This window comes from Eulemur rufifrons, chromosome 7 (assembly GCF_041146395.1).
Source record: "Eulemur rufifrons isolate Redbay chromosome 7, OSU_ERuf_1, whole genome shotgun sequence".
NCBI classification, from domain to species: Eukaryota; Metazoa; Chordata; class Mammalia; order Primates; family Lemuridae; genus Eulemur; species Eulemur rufifrons.
Window position 1 is genome coordinate 188,021,438 of NC_090989.1, and position 21,718 is coordinate 188,043,155.

At 37.0% G+C, this 21,718-nt stretch overlaps 1 protein-coding gene across 11 annotated transcripts in view; it reads left to right on the forward strand.

Moving 5' to 3' along the window:
- SETD5 (SET domain containing 5) overlaps positions 1-21,718 on the forward strand; it is a 91,817-nt gene that overhangs the window by 36,309 nt on the left and 33,790 nt on the right. For 2 of the 11 annotated variants that reach the window (XR_011234106.1, XM_069476058.1), the window contains exons 4-17: positions 3,270-3,375; positions 3,759-3,910; positions 4,249-4,307; positions 4,843-5,021; positions 8,905-9,147; positions 9,714-9,862; positions 10,249-10,366; positions 11,126-11,235; positions 12,242-12,491; positions 12,861-12,944; positions 13,679-13,936; positions 14,673-14,993; positions 15,406-15,648; positions 20,904-21,033. Coding sequence is in view for 10 of the 11 variants with exons in the window: in XM_069476058.1 (XP_069332159.1) it covers positions 3,270-3,375; positions 3,759-3,910; positions 4,249-4,307; positions 4,843-5,021; positions 8,905-9,147; positions 9,714-9,862; positions 10,249-10,366; positions 11,126-11,235; positions 12,242-12,491; positions 12,861-12,944; positions 13,679-13,936; positions 14,673-14,993; positions 15,406-15,648; positions 20,904-21,033 (2,402 nt within the window). In the remaining variant the exon portion in view is untranslated. Of the gene's footprint in view, positions 1-2,798; positions 2,992-3,269; positions 3,376-3,402; positions 3,607-3,701; positions 3,911-4,014; positions 4,056-4,248; positions 4,308-4,842; positions 5,022-5,934; positions 5,974-8,904; positions 9,148-9,713; positions 9,863-10,248; positions 10,367-11,125; positions 11,236-12,238; positions 12,492-12,860; positions 12,945-13,678; positions 13,937-14,672; positions 14,994-15,405; positions 15,649-20,903; positions 21,034-21,718 lie in introns of those variants that run through there. The other 9 variants (XM_069476061.1, XM_069476054.1, XM_069476052.1 and 6 more) reach the window with 9 other exon arrangements.

Consider the following 21,718-nt stretch of genomic DNA (forward strand, 5'->3'; position numbering starts at 1 on the left):
TTTTTATTAAGTCAGCTACTAACTTGCTACTATATGGATTAACCAATAAACTATGTGGATAGACAGCATTAACATTTATCAGAAATTTCAACAAAGGTTAAACCATTAAGTTTGTTATTTGTAGATAAGAAAAAGATCCAAAGTAGTTATTCTTACAACTGATATTTTTCTCAAAGTATAGAGATGACTGCCTATAAATGTTGCTAGGGAATCCAGGAGTTACTACAGAAACAAAAATACTTCTGGTCTACAAATTTGACCGCAGTTTCTAAGCACCAGCGTATTTTAGGATTTCCTGAAACACTTTCATCCATAATCTCCAGACAGATTTCTGATAACTGTAGTCACAACCAATTACACAGTTATTCCCTTAGTATTCCTACAAAGGGAGAGAATGTCAATAACCAGTTTACATACCATTCTGTTAAATTATGACTGATATTTGTTAATGTTTCATTGTGCCTATACGCACTATTCTAGGCACTTTAAGCCTAAACCTGGTATTAAGTGCAGCATACTCATCTAAGTAAAAGACCTAGACCTTACCTCATGGGATTTTAAATCTAATGGCAATATGCAATATGCATTTTAAAAAATATTTACGAAAAACTTGTAGATATAACGAAGAAACAAAGATTTTTCTGAATTTCCAACTCTACCGTAACAGAATTTCAGGAATTTTCCAAGAGGTGGCATGATAGCAGGTTGCATATTGTCCCTAGAACACAATTGGTGGAGTATATCTATTGTGAGCCTGGTTTCTGTATATGTGCCCAACCTTCATAGCAATTCAATTATAGGAGAAAAAAGGGTGTAATTACATCTGCATAAAGTACTTGGCTAACAGAGATGTAATTCCAATACTCCAAATTTTTAATCCATATTTTAAAATACAGATAACTGATATATATATCAAGGAATATTCTAGGAAATTCTATAGTTCACCTGTCAGCATCTTACTATGAATTTAATCAGTAACCAATATGGAAATTGGAAAGTTTCTTCCTCAAAAGATATGAGTTTAAATTTTAGATTTGGCATGCATAGCAATATATTAGATGCTGTGCTTGACGAGAAAGTATTGTGTAGTGTGATGGCCTGTTAACCTCCACAATATACATTTTATTTTTATTCCCTAGACTTGCACATGAAGTGCATATGTTCATATTTACCCGTTTGGAGATGGGTAAGATACAACCAACATAGCTCCATCTCCATGGCCATCTTTTATTTCATGCAACTTTCCTTTTTCCCCCTCGTCCAAAAAAACAAATCCATTCCTAATGAACAGCTGTCATGTTTCACCCCATGTGTTCAGTCGTACAAAGTCTCCTATATAAAATACGTACAGTTCTTTGAAATACTTGTTTATCTAGTAATGTACCTAGTAAATTAACAATGTATAAATGTATTATTTTCTTTTAACTGTCCATCATAGAAACTTAATTATACCTTCATTTTATTAATGCTTGTCTGCCTTTGGTTTCATTTAGGAAACCTCACCTGTTTCCTAATGCTCAGAGATGATTGCCTCTCAGTGAGCCATATTCAGATCATCTTTTTCTCAAGAATACTGACCTGCATTCTTGATGTGCCCCCCACAATACCCATCTTACAGACACTCTCAAATAATAAAATGCATGCATCTCACTAACAGAGAATACTTTCCTCTGTCTGAAGTTCTTCTTCACCTAGAAATTACCTTTGCTGTTATTAATAAGATCCCTTCTCACAGTTTTGGAGCATATAACTGGGTGAGTTGGATACATATCTCAGAATTTTCTCTTATCCCTCACTTCTCAACTGACATTGCACCATGTTGAACTGCACACTTTATTCCTGCCGAGTACTATATACTGTATATCTTTAAGCAGGAAAAGTGTGTTATTTGAGGCAAATAGTATGCATTATTTGATTCCCTAGAAGACCCACTCTCTCAGGTTGAGTTATACTAGTCCTTAGAGTTTCTAATTTGTGACTCTTTCTTCTAATTAATATAAATTACAGTAATACGCTATTCAATTCTGCAAGGTCATAAAATTACATTTTTTATTTATCTTTCAAAATTCCCCCAAACCTAACCAGGTAACAGTCAGAGTTGAAGATCCTTCTTCCTTTATCCTTTGCCACCTATGCCTTTTTAAAAATCAAGTAAAGGCTTATGTTAAGTTTCTAAATTTGAATATATTTGTAATTCTTCTATGATTAATAAATTCTGCTTGAATAGTTTGTTTTCCACTCAGTGAGGGTATAAAAAAAATAGTAAACCAAGCTTCTCACTAAGCCTGGTTAATAAAAATCTCAAATAATTTTCTTTAAAGATAAAATATTATCCTGGTTTCCAAACCAAGAGCAAGAAGGAGTGTACATAGGCTTTGAAGACAGACAGACTTTGTTTCAAATTCTGGCTCTGTCTGTATGTGACCTTGGGGAAGTCAAGTAGTCTTACCACCTGAACTTCCCCCACTTTAAAATGGGGTGCTATTTGCCAGGTTTAGTGGTTACATAAATTAAAGAATATATATAAAGCACCTAGCAAATAATAGGTGATCCAAAATGGTAGGTGTTGCTACTGTTATTGTCACTAGACTAATACAATTTTCGAACTCAGTTTTGATTATTTTGAAATTCTTTGGTATTACCATGCAGCTGTTAAATAATTGTGTCCTTGATATGCTTGCATGTCATTGGTTGATGAGAAATTATTACTCTAATATTTAAAAGGTGTTTGGGGGTTCATCAAGATGAGAGGTGTGATAAATATAAGATGCCATTGTTTTTACCTGTACTTTCTTCAGGGTATCCTGTCTTGGTAGTGAATGGAAGAGGGCCTGGTCCCTGGGGCAGTGCAGAAGGCACTTTCATCATCTCACTCACTGCAAATGTCATGTGAGGTTTCATGGAAGTATTAAGAGATCCAATTAAGAAGAATAGTTCTGAGTCTAAACCAGCCCAGAGTGGCTTCTCTAGGGGAAACTCCCCGCTCAGCTGGTACGTTTGTGTTTGTCATTAGGGACACCTTGTATCCCAGGTACCTGCCTTGAGACATCTGCCTGTACTGGCTTCATGTTACACACAAATCCACATTTAACACTCTACTGTTATTTATAGGCTTAGTTATGTTAATCAGATTGTTTCACTGAGTTCTTTCTCTTATTCTAGTGGCTGGTGGTTATGTAAAGAGGAGGGATTAGAATGGGAAGTAAAGTGTTAGCTTAAGGGAAGATTAGGTGTTATGCTATCATGCGTTGCTTTTCGCCTTTGTGCAGCCCTGAATCTGTGGAGGCTAGTCCAGCAGTTAATGAGAAGAGCGTGTATTCCACTCATAATTATGGGACCACTCAGAGGCATGGGTGTCGAGGACTGCCTTATGCTGTGAGTATGCATTTGTTTCTCTCCAGAGCAGTGATCTTCCTGGAGTGTAATCCATTCTTATACATTGTGACTTTCTTGAAATGTTTATATGCAGCATGACGAAGTTGCCCCTTTTGCACTTCCCTGCCTCCAGCGGACGTCTAGCCCTGCATCATTGTTCTTGTTTTTATGTCCCAGTTGACCTTGGCATTTTGTTTTATCACTTTCCTGGTTGAAGCCAAAAAACAAAGGGTACTACTTTCTTCTTTCTTTCCATATGTACCATACTTTAGGGGAGAGAGGGGCCAGTGTTTGGACACTGTTGATTTAAAAAATCTTATTTTCAGGATCATAATTACGGAGCCCCTCCTCCTCCGACACCTCCTGCTTCTCCCCCTGTCCAGACGATCATCCCTCGTTCTGACCTGAATGGCCTGCCGTCGCCCGTAGAGGAACGCTGTGGAGACAGCCCGAACTCTGAAGGAGAGACTGTTCCTACCTGGTGTCCTTGTGGTCTTTCTCAGGATGGCTTCCTTCTCAACTGTGACAAGTGCAGGTAAGATCCCGTTCCATCTAAATTCAAGTCTGGGTTGCTGGGATTAGGATTTCTTACTAGTAGGGAAAAGCTCAAAGTATTCTTTCTTGTGTTTGTTAATGTAGATGATTCCTTAGTGCTCCTTGGCTCGAATTCTCTGCACTAGGTGAGAATTGCTGACAACAAGGAATGAGAGATTGATGTTAAAGCTTTTGAATTTGATATGAAATTTAATGTCCTGGAAACATTTGGTAGGTGGGAGGGAGGGGGTAGAATATGCAGAGACACTTCGCCCATGTGTGCTATGATATGCTGCATGCTGTTGGAAGGACTACTTTAAGTTTATTTTCCCTCTTTAGGGGAATGAGCAGGGGGAAGGTTATTAGACTTCATCGGCGGAAGCAGGACAACATATCAGGTGAGCAGAAGATGGATTAGGCCCACATTTTGACATATAAATATTTTGTGATTTACATGTTCAGCTCAAGAACCCTTCTTAGGAGTTTCAATGTTCCCCAGCTCTTTTCATAAAAAGAGGTAGAAGTCCTCTCAAGACTACTGTATAGTTTTCTTGTAGTAAACTAAATGTTATCTGGAAACAGCATTTAGCCCTGTAGCAATCAAGGTATTCCTTGTGAACACACAAAAAAATGGATTCCTTTTTTAAAAAATTAGCCAGTCTCAGATTGTTACAGATTAAGGCAAAGGAGTTTAGGGACGGAATATGAGGGGAGAAATAGATACAATGCAGAACAGGGTTTATATGCTTAATGCCAATAATATAGATAGTATCTTATTTTCATAAGAAAGATGGGTATTTATGTTGCTTTCCAGATGAGAGAGTTAACGGAAGTAATGACTTAACTGGACATGAGGCACACCTAAAGAAATAAGCTGCTTTTAACATACTTTCAGGCTCTTAGTGCCTGAACTATGAAATCACGTTTTTTCAGGTGGGGATAGCAGTGCAACAGAAAGCTGGGATGAGGAGCTTTCTCCTTCCACTGTGTTGTATACAGCAACACAGCACACACCTACAAGCATCACCTTAACTGTTAGAAGAACCAAACCCAAGAAGCGGAAAAAGAGTCCAGAAAAGGGTCGTGCAGCACCAAAGACGAAGAAAATTAAGGTATGAAGGGTAAAAATATCTTAAATAGCAATGTGTCTGGAATAGCTCAAATTTTGGAGCAAGAATACACCAAAATTCTTTTAAGGCATTTGATCCAGATGTTTGAAGGGCCACTTTTGCTCTGCTTGCAAAAATCAGCTAATTGTGTTATGTACGTATAGACCAACCTCTCTTCTGCCAAACCATATCATCACCACTGGCTCCAACTTTCTTCACAGGCCCCCATCCCAGGTATGCCTATATGTGTTGCAGCCTCAAGTCTAGGCTTCCACTATCCTTACAGTATCCCTGCCTCTCAACCCCAAAGCACAGCCTGAAATTCTTGTCCTGGTTACATGCCTCATGTCTTTGGGTTGATTGTTTTTCCTTGTTTCAAAAAACAAAAATCAGGAAACATCTCTTGAATGATCTAGGCTTCCTCAGTGTCATGGTCACTTTCCTGTATTCTCGGCACAAAAGTCTCCGGGAGAAACCTCTTCTGGTTTGTGTTCTTTCTTCCCCATCACAGCAACTCTGTTGCTTCTAGGTGACTTGCCCACCCCTTGTTAAGGGGATTGGTCTTTGTTTCCTTCTTAGTTTCAAAACTGGTAAATCTGCAACCTTACTTAAAGTTTTTTATTTACTTTTTCTCTTAGTATCAGGGGTGCATATAGGATTTAAGTGATGCATGCTCTTCCCTGTTAATTACTTTTTAGCTCCACAATAGAAAGTATTAAAATTAGTCTCAGAGTACATTGGCTTTGAGCTTACCCCTATTCTTGATAATAGTTTGGGGAATTCTGTATTTGTTACCTACAGAAAAGGGGACAGAATAGAACAGTAGCTTGTGCCTTAGTTTTAGTCTCAGATAGGTATAACTGTCATTCTTGGTACCAAGTTTTGTTTGTTCTACTTGTTTTCCTCTTTGGGATAGGCATTTCGAGAGGGATCCCGGAAGTCCTTGCGGATGAAGGTAAGGGGTAATCTATTGTGATCTTGCATTTTGGTCAGCTTCTTTCCTGACAATGATGGTCTGGGAATCTTGGACTCTGCTTTTCATTAGTTTGTAGTTGTTGCCATTCAGTTATTCATAGAGCTTTTCTCCAAAGTAGATTTTCTTGGCCATTTTCTGAAATATTTTCCCTTTCTATGATCCACTTTCATTTATTGGTTTTTCATTAGCTGCTTTTCTGTGGGGTAAGTGACGTTTGCCAAACAAAATGAGGCTGATGTGTCCTGTCACTGCTATTGTGCTCAACCTTGGAGTAAGGTTTTTCTGATGATAATATTATGGGAGGATCTCTTGTGCAACCACCCTAGTACCATGTGGGCTTTAATTGCCAGTTGGAAGTATAAATCTCATCATCAGGAAAGTTGCATTATTGATAGGAATTAACTGTTTTCTCTTGGCATACCTATTTGGAGGAGAAGACTCAGGAAATGGTAGTGTGTTTCTTTTCTTCAGTTATCAAATAATGGAGCTTATGAGGCATGATTTTGTAAAGAGCTTGGAGAATAGTGTGCAGTGGTTTAAAAGAACTTCTAGGTGTTGGTTGATTAAAAACAAGAGTTTGCCAAAAGGAGATTTGATTGTAGTGTCTAGGTATCATCCTTTACCTGTGTGTGTATAGGTACAGCATACCTCCCAAGTCATGACTTACAGCTTTAAAGCATTTAATTAGAAATAAGTTCTAGTTTAATTTTGTAAGTATTATATTCCTAAATGTGTAAATAGGACCTTTTCTTAGAGGGACCCTTAAATAGACTTTGGAGGCAGCCATAACCCTGATCCTGGCTGCTAGGCCCCTTTCTCTTATCAGCCAACTATTATAACTTACCTCCAGAAGTTTGAGATCTTTTTGAAGCTATAGAGTGGCTGTCCCAGGAAACATATAAACCCCAAACTTTGCTTACAGTTTCAAGAAGTTGACAGCCCCACAGGTGTGTTAAAATTTAGACAGAAAAGAAAAATATTACAGGTGATTCTGCTGGAGTAAAAAAAAATTTAAAAAAAGAAATGAAAAATACGAATTGTTTTGTGTCTCATCTTAATAACTTTAATCAAGTTATAAATTTTGTTCTCAGAATTAGTAGTAAGAACTCCCCCCAAAATCCAACTGGGAGCCATAAGAGTGGGAAAATTTTATCATTTGGATTTCTAATCCCAAAGCCAAGAGCTTCCCTCTTGGAGACTTAATTCTAAACCCAGGGTTTCTCAGCCTTGACACTGTTGAAATTTTGGATCAAATAATTCTGTGTTATGAAGAGGACTGTCCTTTGCATTGGTCTAGCAACAGGTTATTTGTTGTCTACCCACTAGGTGCCAGTAACACACATTCAATTGTGGTAATCAAAAATGCATTTAGATATTACCAAATGTCTTTTGAGGGCAAAATTGCCTTTTATTCAGAACTACCTTAAACCCACTGAGGTGAAGTCTCCAGTGCCCTGACTCACACTGATGTTAGTGAACAGTTGCTAATACTGTGGCAAAGGCTTCCAGAATACAATAAGTTTATCAGGTCATAAGTTTAGTGATCACTGCTGGATACTTAAAGCTGGAAATACTGTTTGGGCACCCCTAATCCTTAGTCTGTAAGCCCCCTTCAGTCTAAGGTTTTACGTAATTCTTTTGCTCAACTGCTATTGACAACATCAAGCAGCAGATGATATTTATTCTATCCTCAGTGTTGACCTTAGGTATTTCTTAGACCCCTTTGTTTATTGTTTAGTCTTTTGGACTATAATAAGAAATGTAGAAAAGAATGGTGTTAATTTTTGTCCTCCATTTTCCTATTCCTTGGGGAAAGGATGGTAGACAACAATCAGTCAAGAACAGTGAAACAAAAGTGGTGAAAGAAAGCCATTGTTAAAATAGACATCAGTGTTTACTATACCATTCGTGGAAAGTATATTTAATTTTGTTATGCCTGTTTTTACAAGTTTAGTGTGGACATGGATTTTTTAAAGTAGCTTGGTACTACAGTGTCTTCCTTCTAATCATCACTATCAGTGTTCGTTTTGTTTCTGATGGCACCTTATAAATCTTGAACACCATGGAGGAGAACATGTGTTGGGCTTAAGTTGTGTCTCTGTAGGTCAAGCACTGTCTGTTTAGGATGCTGTTTCTGACATATAATAATCTTTTCTCAGTACTGTCCCCATAGAGGGCAATGATTTTCCTAGAGGAGTATTATAGCAAAGTACCTCTTAAACATATTCTATATTCTCCCTACCTCTCCCCTCACTTCCTCTCTTTAGATTATTTAGAATGTGACAATTCAAATTGCTGAAAACAGTGTGTTAGAGCAATATACTCCAAAATACGTTTTATATTTAGATTATGATTTGATTGATTGATTGGGATCACAGGTATATTGAAAATGAACTTGTATTAATTTAAAATGAAAATAAGAAGTGACACAAAAACAATCATGCTCCTAGAAAGTAGTAAAACCAGTTTGCGCTAGCATAGATGTTCAATAAGTATTGAAATTTTAAGCAGTTTGATGCTTTGAGGTCTCTACCATTCATTTTTATGAAGACTTTCTTATGAACTTGATGTCAATCTTTTGATAAGAACAAAATTGATTTTTATGACTTAAAAATGGTCATTAAAATCAGTGATGAGATGGAACCATGATCCATATTAATTTCTCACTGAATAAATGGAGAAACTGAGCTTCCTCATTTAAAGAAGTTATCCAAGGTCTCACCTCTCATTGGTAACAAAACTATGACAGAAGCCAGATGCCCTGACTCCCAGTCCATTACTCTCATGTCATACCAATTGCCAAGTGAAAACAAATTTTCTCTGGAAGCTCAGCTTGTTGCCCCTCCCCTCCCCCACCCTCCTTGTTTATGCATGGACTCTGCTAACCTATCTGACCTTTGTTCTCTACAGAATTCTCCCTCTGAAGCACAGAATTTAGATGAGAATACAACTGAGGGCTGGGAAAATCGGATAAGACTATGGACTGATCAGTATGAAGAAGCTTTTGCTAATCAGTACAGTGCAGATGTACAGAACGCCCTTGAACAACATCTACATTCTAGCAAAGAATTTGTGGGCAAACCGACAATTTTAGACACTATTAATAAGACTGAATTGGCCTGTAATAATACAGTTATTGGTTCCCAAATGCAGGTAAGGACCAAAGGGTTAAAGACTCTATGTAAGCAGTTGAGATTTTAAAAACCAAAGAAGGAGGGCAGGGATTGGAATTACTGTTTCTTCCAAATGTACAAGGCCTTAGAATAACAAATTAGCCAGCTGTTGATCATCTTTAACCAAAAGTAGGTTATATTAACTGGAAACTGTCTGGATATATATTTTTTAACTATCTTTATTAATCTAAAATAGATGAATTAGGGTGGGAAATTTTATACAGCCTCAAGAATTATGTAAGATTTATAAAAAGCTAAGCGTGTTCTTTCTTGTTCTTATATTAGACATAGAGCCACTAAAATCTTAATCATGTATTTTTCCTTGATCTTTTCTTGCCTTTTCTGGGGTGGTAGGTTCACCAGATGGAGCATGTTTGCTAGAAAAATTGAGCTTATATTATTCAAAATTATCTGATCATTGATCTAAATAACATAGATAAAATCTGAAACTATTGGTGACATTTTTTAAATTATGAAATATTTTTTGTGTCTGTCTACTAAGCTGCTATTGCTGTTGTTTAATGTTACTACTCTGGTTTTATTCAGTTACAGCTGGGAAGAGTCACTCGTGTTCAAAAGCACCGGAAGATCTTGAGGGCCGCAAGAGATTTGGCTTTAGACACTCTTATAATAGAGTATCGTGGGAAAGTCATGTTACGACAGCAATTTGAGGTCAATGGGCATTTCTTCAAAAAGTAAGAACATCATTCATTGAGCAGTGAGGGCTAACGTGGACCTGGCTGGCCAGTGTTGTTATAAAAATCATCCTGTTTGATAGGATGCTCTTGGGGAAAAGATTACAACTCAAATAAGCTCATGCCTGTCTGCTGTTTGTAGAGAAGTGCAAATAAATCTGCAAACTGTTTAATGTATAAAGTGGTGATGACTCCTTTCCAAAGCCAAGCATTCCTTGCTTTGTGCTTGTTCTTTAATCAAAAGCAGACAAGCATGTGATGTTTTCCAAGTTTAGGCATTGCAAAGGACTGCTGCCTCTTCTGTTAGCATATGCTTTATATTTGGAGTCATGGGGTGGCCTTGTTGCTTGTGTTGAGAATTACAGGAATTTTAATTATATCCCTAGACCATACCCTTTTGTGCTCTTCTACTCAAAATTCAATGGTGTAGAGATGTGTGTGGATGCCCGTACTTTCGGTAATGATGCTCGGTTCATCAGAAGATCATGTACACCAAATGCAGAGGTAAGATATCCGTAGCAACTTCCTTTTGAATGGAACCACCAAAAGGACAAGCTTACTGAAGGAAGCAGTCTGAAAACTTCACCCAGATAAAGGTCTGTAGAAAATAGTTGTGATCTTTCTTTATGAGAGATAAAAATCAAAAGTAATGGTGTTTTTATACTGGCAGAATAGGAGGCAAAAGAATGAATTTTCTTTAGAGAAGGCAGAAATAGAAAAAAAAAAAAAAACCAAAAAAACCAAATCAGCATTAGCTAAGGAAAAAGGGACTGGATAAGAAGTCAATGAGGTTTTATCAAAGAAATTGCCTTTTGGTGGAAGTAAATGTCATTAGGCCTAACTAAGCTATTTGGTTGCAGTTTTTTAGATTTTAGGAAATAGTGTGCTATGAGAGAATCTAGACGTTTTTAGAATTCATTGCTCGGCGTATGTAACCACATCAGATGCAACAAGAAAATCCTCACGGCCTTACTTACAGGCTAAGGAATTTTAATTCTCTGGTTCAACTGGAAAAAGCTGTAAGATGTAAAGCAGAGATTTTACCCTGATTTCTAACATCTCAAGGTTTCTCCATTTATTTCAAGAAGTATTATAAACCTTGAGGCCATTACTATATAGTAGTTTCAGATGAAATGATGGAGTTAAATAACAGACTTCTATAACTCTAAATGGATAGAAATTATTTGTTTAAAAGGTTTTTTCTCTCATATGAAAAGTTCATGGTCTTCATGATAATTCTAACCATAAGCCTTATTCACGCAGGTGCGGCACATGATTGCAGATGGGATGATTCACCTGTGTATCTATGCTGTGTCTGCCATCACCAAGGATGCTGAGGTCACCATAGCATTTGATTATGAGTATAGTAACTGGTAAGACCTCAAAAACCTTTCCTAACATGAATGTTTTTGTCTTTCATATTAAGCTGTTCAGCTCTATTTAAAGTCAGCTTTTGTTTCTTGCCCTTTCCTTTTACTTAATCTTTTCATCAGTAATGTATTGTCTGCCTAGAAATTGTGAAGGAAAATACAGACTTAAGATGTTTTTTTTAGAGATACAGGTACATTGTATAATACAGCTCACAAGTGTCCTTGACAAAGATGTTTGGACATATGCCTCTTTAGCAAGAATAGCAAAAGGGATATGTATGAGAAATTGCAGTAGCATCTGCTGTTATGCACAGAGCACTTCTGCCAGGGTCCATCTAGGATGAGAATTTAAAGATTCACCCCCACCCTAAATGTATATAATTTTTTTGTCAATTATACCTTTATAAAGCTGAGGGAGAGATTTAAGGATTCACTTCATCCACTCAAACCATGTGATCTAGCTGTATATGACAGTGCAGAAAAACAGAGATGGCAAGTCATAAATGAATATGTGATAGGTTTTATAAAGTAGGTGCTTTTTCTCCCTTGGTTATTTTGACAAAATAAAAAAAGTGATGTTTGGCTCTGGTTTAAGAAGAAAAGATATTCTGCTTAATTCAGCAAGGAAAAGAAAGAATAAAGGTATTAATAATAAGTAGGGAATAAGTAGCTAAAAATGAGGACATGGTGACAGTGGGCTCAAGATAAGTATGGCCACTTTAACCTTTCCATCACTGGTTCACTGCCTGCTAAATAGCCTAACAATTCTTAGGAACATTGAGTTTAGTAGGAGCTTTCTTTCCTTTCCACTGACTGTACGTAGTAGTAGAGTTGGGGTTATACAGAGAAACACAGAATATTGAAATGACTCTCTAATATTTCTATTTAACTTATTGAAAGATAATATAAGAGGAAATCACTGTGCTAATATTTCAAGGTAATGAATGCATAATGTAACTGAATTTCAAGGGTACTGAGACAGGCACTTTTGATTGTTTCTTTGGAGCAGTAATTATAAAGTGGACTGTGCATGTCACAAGGGAAACCGGAATTGCCCTATACAGAAAAGGAATCCCAATGCTGCAGAACTGCCACTCCCACCTCCTCCAAGCCTACCCACCATTGGAGCAGAGACCAGACGTAGAAAAGCACGACGGAAAGAGCTAGAGATGGAGCAGCAAAATGAGGCTCCAGAGGAAAATAATGACCAGCAACCACAGGAAGTTCCAGAAAAAGTAACTGTATCCAGTGATCATGAGGTAATCTCACCTGGTCAAATGATGACCTTGTGGTATTGATCCTCCAAAGGAAGAGGATCCCAGGTTGCCACATGTTGTTTTAGGTAGGGAAGCTATAGCAACCCTTAATGCCCTTTATACTAATGTGGGTGGGCATTCATTCATTTTGTTTTTGTTTTGTAATGGCAAGAACATCCTTTCAGCAACTTTCCAGATTTTAGTCCAGAGAATAGGGGTTACCGTGTGTGTTTACCATGTGACCTCACATGAGTAACCCTTTAAAGCATTAGAAATTGTCAGAGAGTTTCAAGCTACCAGACAGAATAAAACAGGGAGATTGGTTTTTCCCAGAGCTTAAGAATATAGCTGAATGTTGCCTCTGTCTTAAAGGAAGTAGACAATCCAGAAGAAAAACCAGAAGAAGAAAAGGAAGAAGTTATAGATGATCAGGAGAACCCAGCTCATAGCAGGAGGGTGAGCACCATCTAACATCCCTTTGTCCCTTGTGATTCCTGCTACCTGCAGCATGTGTACCCTTTCTTTTCTCCTGACTTTGTATCTCTTATATTTTTTGTGGAAGTTATAATTTGGGCTTTTCCATAAAATAGATTTCATTATAATTTTTAAATTTCTTTTTCTACACACACAGAGAGTAGTTGTCTAGTGACTATTATCTAATGGTGGTTTTAAGAGGTTCTTTCTAATAATCTGGTTTCCAAAAATCTGGCTGGTCAAAACCAAAATATGTTGGGACTGTTTTGCTCTGACTTAGGAATTACTTAAGTTTGTGTGAGTGTGGACGTTTTTTTTTTTTTTTTTTTTTTTTTTTTAAACCTTTTAGTCATATGGAGTAAAATATTCTACTACTGTGCTGAAACCAATCATGTTTATGACTCTAAGTAGAAGTTTAAGGAAAATTTACTTGGTTCCTTTTGAGCTGTGAAAATGCAGAGAAAAATTGGTTTTGATGGCTGTTTTCCTATTATATTAAAAAGTTTCAAAATAGCTAACCCGTTTTGGAAAATTTATGTTTGAACTTGTCTTCTTTTACTGTTCCCACCATTTTAAATGAAATATTTTAAGTTTTTATCTTATATTCTCCAAGGTCCTTAAATGACTACTTAAGTGAGTTTCTATAAATTTCCATTAATAATACTTCCCTCCTCCTTGTTGAAGCTTCATTCTATGCTAATGCTATTTCTTTCTAGACCCGGGAAGATAGGAAGGTTGAAGCCATCATGCATGCTTTTGAAAATCTAGAGAAAAGAAAGAAGCGGCGGGATCAGCCCTTGGAACAGAGTAATTCTGACATAGAGATTACTGCCACCACCTCAGAGACTCCTGTTGGAGAAGAGACAAAAAGTGAAGCCACTGAATCTGAAGTTAGCAACTCAACTTCAAATGTTGCTATCCCAAGCACCCCACAGAGTGTTGGTGTGAATACTCGGAGGTCTTCTCAAGCAGGGGTAAGAGATGAAGAGACTCCAGGGCTTAGACATCCTTGCCTTTGCTAATGCCACTTACCTATCATTTTTACCTGTCTTTTGGAACCGTTAAAATAAGTATTTTCAGCTTTGCTCTGTGTTGCAATAAGTAAGGCCATTTAGCTAGAGCCACTTTTATCAGCTGATTTGTGGGATTCAGGGAGACCAGAAAAGTCAGAATTTGAATGACTAGACACCTTCAGACTAGAATGGAACTTGTTATTCTGTCTACCAGATAAACTGTTGGTGAGGAGTTGATAAAAATCATTTTGTTTCTCTCAAGGATGTTCTGCATAGGCCAGTTATGTACCTGACCTTTCATAGGACTCTAAGGATAAATCCCTCTTTTCCTTCTCTATCTAACCATGAATCTAAGGCTTAAGCTAAAACTTCAGTATCTGGGAAAGAAACATAGGGAAGAATTCACTTACCTATCGAGAATCCTAAAATTAGGTGACTACCTTTAGCTAACTTTTGGTCTGTTTTATAAATTCTTATTAGAAATAGAGATAATTAGCCCAGACATCTGTCTACAGAGTCTTTAGCTAACTTAAATATATAAATTTTATATTTAAGGATTACATTTTGAATTAGTGTTCCTAAACCCTTACCTTTTTACCAGTGGACATTCTTAGATGCTTAAAGTGAATAAGAAATTGAAGAGAATGTTTGCTGGTAAGAAATTTCTGATAAGTGTTTGACCTTGCTATTGTTACAGGATATTGCTGCAGAAAAACCAGTCCCCAAACCACCTCCAGCAAAGCCTTCTAGGCCCCGACCGAAGAGTCGAATTTCTCGGTACAGGACCAGTTCAGCCCAAAGACTAAAGCGTCAGAAGCAGGCCAGTGCACAGCAGGCAGAGCTGTCACAAGCTGCCTTGGAAGAGGGAGGAAATAACAGCTCGGTAACTCCTACTGAAGCTGGAAGTGTAGACAGTTCGGGAGAAAACAGGCAATTAATAGGGTCTGACCCAACTGTTGTGTCAGTTGCTGGATCCCATGTCAACCGTGCTGCATCTAAATACCCCAAAACCAAAAAGGTAAGTCACAAATACAGTTTCATAAGTCTAGTCTGGCAAAGGCTGGCATAGTAACATGAGAGAACCTGTAATCCCCAGAAAAAAACTAATCTCAGTATTATCATATTGAAAGTTCTAAAATCCTTTGGCCCAGAAGGCTGAAGCTGTCCTACTACCTTTTGCTTCTTTATTTTTAGGCAGAGCTTAAATCACTGATAGCTGAAATTATTCCTCTCTTAGTGGGCATGGAGAGGGTGAAGGAAGGTATCCTTGTGTTCTGATTACCCGGTTCATATTTACTGCAGCTGCTGCAGCTCCTTCTGTACTAGTTTCTAGATGAGGTTTGTCTTTGTGAATTGTACTGCTGCCTCTGGCTTTATGTACATATACAGCATCAACTAAAAATCTTTTTTTTTTTTTTTTTTAACCTTAGTATCTAGTTACAGAATGGTTGAACGACAAAGCAGAGAAGCAAGAGTGCCCTGTTGAGTGCCCTTTACGTATCACCACGGACCCAACTGTATTGGCAACGACCCTGAACATGTTACCGGGTCTTATCCATTCCCCGTTAATTTGCACCACCCCCAAACACTACATTCGCTTTGGCTCACCCTTTATCCCTGAGAGGCGTCGAAGGCCCCTTCTACCTGATGGCACATTCAGCTCCTGTAAAAAGGTATGTCTGTTTATGTCTTTTGTTTGTTTTGTTTTGTTTTTTTACCTAGGATGACTATAACTGCAGTACATCTAACACATTCTCTAGATAGTCACTTTGTCCATGTGAGTTTATAATGAGTTAGTTGTTCAGCCATGAATACTGATGCATCAAGAGTCAGTGGGACTAAGGTGAAATGCATATAGTGCATTTTTGATGCTCATATTTGTGAGTATTCACTATTGTCTCTTCTGAGAACCCTTGAGGTTCCTGAGTGAGAGCACACAGCAGTGGATGACTGGGTAGGGAGGGATTTGTTTTGTATGTGCTTTTGTGGTATTCATTACCATGTCCATTTGTGATTATTGTGTGAGATTGGGCCCCAGGGTCCTCTAGAGCATTGTTCCATAAGTAAAAAATTACCTAATTGTGTTTTGAATTCTACTACTTGAAGGAAATTAGAGGAAAAATCCTATTGTAATTGACAAAGTTCCTGTTCCTTGATCAAATGACAAGTTGGACTATTTATTCCCTAGAGAATATGGAACCTAATGTGTAAAAGACTCTCTCTCCCTCTCTCTCTCTCTCTCTCTCTCTGCCTCTCTCTCCTTTCTCTAATTACTTACTGTTTTTGGATCTAGTGGCAGTATCGTATCGTTTGGTGGTTGCTTGTTTTTGGAATGTTCTTTCTTAATTCCCAGAAGCCCTGCATATTTTCCAAAGGTGTCTCTCAGGAATAGATCACTCCCTCAGATCCATAATGTTGTTTCCATGTTTCTAGAAGTATAGGGCACCCTTTCATTTGGTCTTCCTTTGAGGTAGAGTCTGTTCCCTGGAACACCCTTTTCTCTTATCCTCAGATCTGGATTCAGGCTGCCTTCCTCAGTGTCTGCCATTGCCCTCCTCCACTGGCATCACGTACATGAGGATGCTGCATGTAGATTATTTGATGTGATGAAGTCTCCAACTCCAGGCAGGTCTTCCCTGACTCCTCCAAATTTAAAGCTTTTCTCTTTTCCCAAAGAACAGAAATTATTTTGGTGGGGGAGGGGGGCATGAAAAAGATGAGCCAAAGTGGTATGGGATATGGAGGGGAGGAGGGCAACAGCAATCTGTGCAAAAAGCAAGGGCACTACTGAATGAGCAGAAAGTCTTTTCCTAATTGCACATCTTACCTAAGTATTTGAGTCACTCACTGGTTTGTTCAGGGAAACTCCCAAGTATGAGAAATTCTGAAGAGAAATTTGACAGGAGATCTTTGCCAAGAGGGTTTGTAAATAATGCAATGACACAAATAACTTCAGATGTCAGAAAGAAAATCAAAGACAACTTTCTTTAAAAAGAAAGACTAGAAAATTTCTGAAAAGCTGTTTTCTATAGGAAGTTTGCCTAGGTAATGAAGGAGAGTTGGGTCTCTAGGGATACTTTCTTATACCAAGTCACTTAGAAAGACTGGTTTATCTTAGATCACAGAGATTATCTTAGAAGAAGGAAAATTGTTTGCCATGTAATAAGTATGATTAACCTTCTGTAATAATTGGAGAGCTGTGTAGTTTGCAAAAGTGAAAACTGATCTTACTATATTTAGCATTGTACAGTCCCTCATTAAGAGTAACAGCTCAAAATCTTAACTGCATTTGTGAATACTGTTGAAAATTAGAGTATAGCTATGGTCTGTCTCTAGTCTAAAGGAGGAGCAAGTTAAGAGATGGTTTAAAATATATGAAAGAAACCTTTTTATTGTTATTGTTCTCTGTTTAGCTGGACATAGTTTCTAAGGATGTTAACTGTTGAAGTAGCCTATCAAGCCAGATGGTAGAATCTCCTATTTTGGTCCTTTAAAAAGGGTAGGCAATTATTTAGTATAGATTAATAGTGAAGTCTGAGTTGTACATAATACAGGCTAGTCTCTAGAAACACCTTCTTGATAATTGTGATGCCAGGTTACAGTCTTTCTCTTCACATCTTGTTTTTCCAACAGAGACATATGAATACCAAAAACGTGTTTAGGACTGTGACTTCAAATCCAGTGGAAAATTCATTTCTTTGAGCTTTTTTTTTTTAACCTGATTGTCTTGTACCTGTAGCTCATTCTTATATTTCCACTAGCAACAGATAGAAATCCCTTTTAACTCAAGTGTATGTTATAGTCTCCAAACGTATGTGACTATCCTTAATCTTCTTTTATACCGACTCAAGTGCTTTTACCTATATGTGTCATGATGTGTCTTTAGGAAGCATTTAGGCTGTGTATACTGGATTATCATAGCAAGACTATTTGATTTAAATTGGGACTTTACTTTAAAAATTAAGTTTAAATCACTGCTTTAATGTTTGCTGTAAACATATTAAGATTGTATTACAAAAGAAGAATGTAGTCATTTATAGGGCAAGATGGAATTAAATTTTGAATCTTTCAGCTAGAAATTGAACTCAGCTTTAGGGGGTTGCCGAAGAGTTATTTTTAGATTGGTTAGGAAGGATTCATCTTAGTGCAGGACCTAAGAACATTTCCATGATTAAACAAAATTGTAATAAAAATCTGAAAATCCCTTGAGTATAAGTTAAACAGATAGATGAGAAAAACCACTCTGCATGGGATTAGTTAAAACAGTGTATATTCCTAATAGGCCTAGTTTTATATCTGATTAAAGGAAGTAAAGACCCAATAAGTTAAAAACAGTATAAATGAAGTTATATCTGTATATTTGTACTCAGATTCTTAGAGTATTTGACAGAATATTTTATGATATCCCTGGAGTTTCTAAATTAAATTGAGTCATAGTTCTTAAAAAGCATTTTATAGTGTGTCTTTTTAAAGATCTTACTTCAGTTACTATTCTAGAATAGAAACATTTATAGGTGGCCAATAGGCATTTCATTAGTGTCCCACCTTGTCCTCTTTAAAGTCACCTTCTAGACATAATGTGTACAGGGGATTTGATGTCCCAGATTTCTTAGAAAACCAACTCGGCTGGTAATGAAGCACTATGTTTTGCATTGGTATTTCACTATATAAACTAAAGGGTTATTAATCTGTGTTTCTCTAAACATAGCATTAAAACTAAGTTGGACAAGGACTCATTGAAAACCTGCTGTGTGTCCTGTACTGTGCTACAAGCTTTCTTTGTGTACATTATCTCACTTAACCTTCACAACAACCCTATGAAGTTGGGATTATTGGCCTCAATTTGTAGATCCCGAAGATTTGGTAACTGTTGCCTAAAGTGAGGCAAATAATAAGTAGCACAGCCAAGTTTCAACCCATGTCTTTTAGATTCCAAAACCTATATAACTTCTTTTTCTTTCCCCATAATAATGAGATCCTTTAAAACATTTCTCTCATCCATCTTTGAACCTCCTAAAAAACTCTTTTGTAGTTCACTTTTAATACAGAGTTTCAGAGAAGGGAGAAATGGTCTTATGACTTTAATAACTTAAGATAAAATTTGGGCAAGCGGTGGGGATGGGGAGCTCTAACAGTAATTTATTATCCATGGGATAATTAGGTCTTGTTCCATACAAGCAAATGTTTGTGTTACTTTTTTATGTGAGTCCTGAAATACTGTGAAAATCTATAACAGGGCCAGGAGGAATAGGTTTGACCATGTTTGCTGTAACCTGGTAGCAAACCATGGCAGCATCTTATTTCTAGAATGCTCTTGTTCTGGTTTTATATTCACTTTTTTAGTCATCAGATCCAGGCTGCAAATTCTTTTATGGGTACATCTACTTAAACTCTGAAAATATAAAAAATTACTCATGGAGGAAAGCTCAGTGACCCCAGAAATGAGTTCTGTCATCTGCTCTGAAAAAAACTTGTACTAAAGGTGTCTCTAACAAAAGATTTTTTTTTTTTACTCCTGGGCCTAATTTTCCTCCATCTATAAAATGAGTGCTTTGAATAAGATGACCTCTGAGTTCTCTTCTAAGCTCTGAATATCTATGTATGGTTCTGACAACTGATCTTTACATCAATATTCTTCTGTATCTAAGAGAATTCATTCTTGGCATTGTTCTGGCTTTTCAGAGAACTGGTCATATCCTAAAATGTTGATGTGATTCAAATGACCACTGATATCTCCTTATATATATTCAATTCACTCTTATCTCTTCATATTTACAATTGTGTTTTTGCTTTCATTTGGCAGGCCACATGACATGTACATGATATAAGATTTTTCTTGGTAAAATTTTCCTGGACTGTACCCTACATTTCTGAGAGGGAAAATCTATTAGAATTGCTCTCTTAGAGGTGAAGAGAATATTTACTTACCTGTAATTAATACATGTTTTCCAAAGGTATAAAATCATAATAATGCACCTTTGCTTTTCCTATTTGGGGGAGGATCTGACTCAGAAATTGATGTTTGCCAAAGTTTGATCTGTCTTATGTCAGGGCAGGAAAGCCACAGAGTGTTGGACAACCTACAACTATATATCTTAAGAAAACACAATTACAGGTTAAAAAAGTCTTTCTTTCACAGGATGCATAATCTTACAGTCTGGCCTAAGTTGATTTCTCTTCAATTTAGGTATTAATCTTTACTACCAAAAAATATTACTGATTAGAGAGGGCTTCTTTTTTATTTTTCCCTTTTTTGATTTCTGTAGATCATTCTGTGATTTGCATTATTTGTACATAATTTAAAGAAACTACTTGATATGGCAGGGAAACCCATAGGATGTCCCATTTCAGAATAGGACCTTTTAAAAGTCTTTTGGTACCTGTAGTAAAGAGCTATTATTTCTCATCCAAAATCTTCTGAAAGTCTTTATGATCTCTTCAGGTGCCCCCAGCACAGGATAGACAACTCTTTCTTTCCCGCCCCCGCCCCCCCCAATAAGATGGTTTGAAGGACAACTCTTAAGAGATCTTTATCCTCCTGCTAGGTACTTATTTTATGTATTAGTTTTATTCTATGTTATCAGAGTATCTCTTAAGTAAATATTAAGGTTTCATCCTTATCTCTTCCCATTTACCCCATCCTAAGCAGTATGAAAAGTTGGATATTAGTCCTTTATTATTGGTTTTGGGTTTTTTTTTTATGGGATCTTATTGTGTGTAATCCAGATTTTCTCAATTTTGCCTGGTAGAAGGAACTGATGGGGTGATATTCCAATATGCTGAAACACAAGACAGTAAAATACTTGACTGTGTGGAACTGAATGAGTGTGTTGGATTGTATCTCTCACAGTTGATGTGCATTTAAAATAAGTGTACTCATTAGTTTTAAATGGTTATTGGTAATTCCCTGGTTCTTTTCCCATTATAGCGCTGGATAAAACAAGCCTTGGAAGAAGGGATGACTCAAACATCATCTGTACCCCAAGAGACTAGAACTCAGCACCTATACCAAAGTAATGAGAATAGTAGCTCTTCTAGTATCTGCAAAGACAATGCAGGTACGTATCTAAAACCTTTCTGAATATATGACTAATGATTGTTTCAGATCCACATAAAAAATTTCAGTATGAATACTGATACAAAAGAGAAATAGCATGTTCTCTAAATAGTTACTTTACATCTGTCTTTACAGAAGAAGAGGGAGATCTCAAGTCAGGGATCAGTTTTCCCAGGACGACAAAGAAGGAACTAGACAGTATACAGATAACAGCAGAAATGGTTATAAAAAGGTTAGATACATTTAAAGTAGTAAGTTTAGGAAATCTATATCCATATTTATAAGGGGGGAAGGCAAGAAAGTGATGGAACACTATATTCCGGAAAGACTATAAATTCTGATTGAGTTGGGTGAAGCGTGGTTTGAGGGAGCAAGGGATGAATGAAGTAAATGAAAAATTATTATTGATTGCTTTCAAAAGGGTGTACAGTTAGTGTAAAATTTTTTAAAGGATACCGCTTTAAATCCAGTATAAGGTTCTTGTGTATTTTTAAAGTAGATGGCCGTGAAAAATCATCTGGTCCATTGGTTTTCACAGTGACCTTTTCAGGGAATCTAATTGAAAGCATTGGTGCATTAACTTATGACACCATCTTCCTTTGGGACAGTCTTTTTACCACAGTTTCTCCTGAAAATATCAGCATAATATCAGCGTAATTGTGTGATTTTTTGTAAGTTTATCTCTA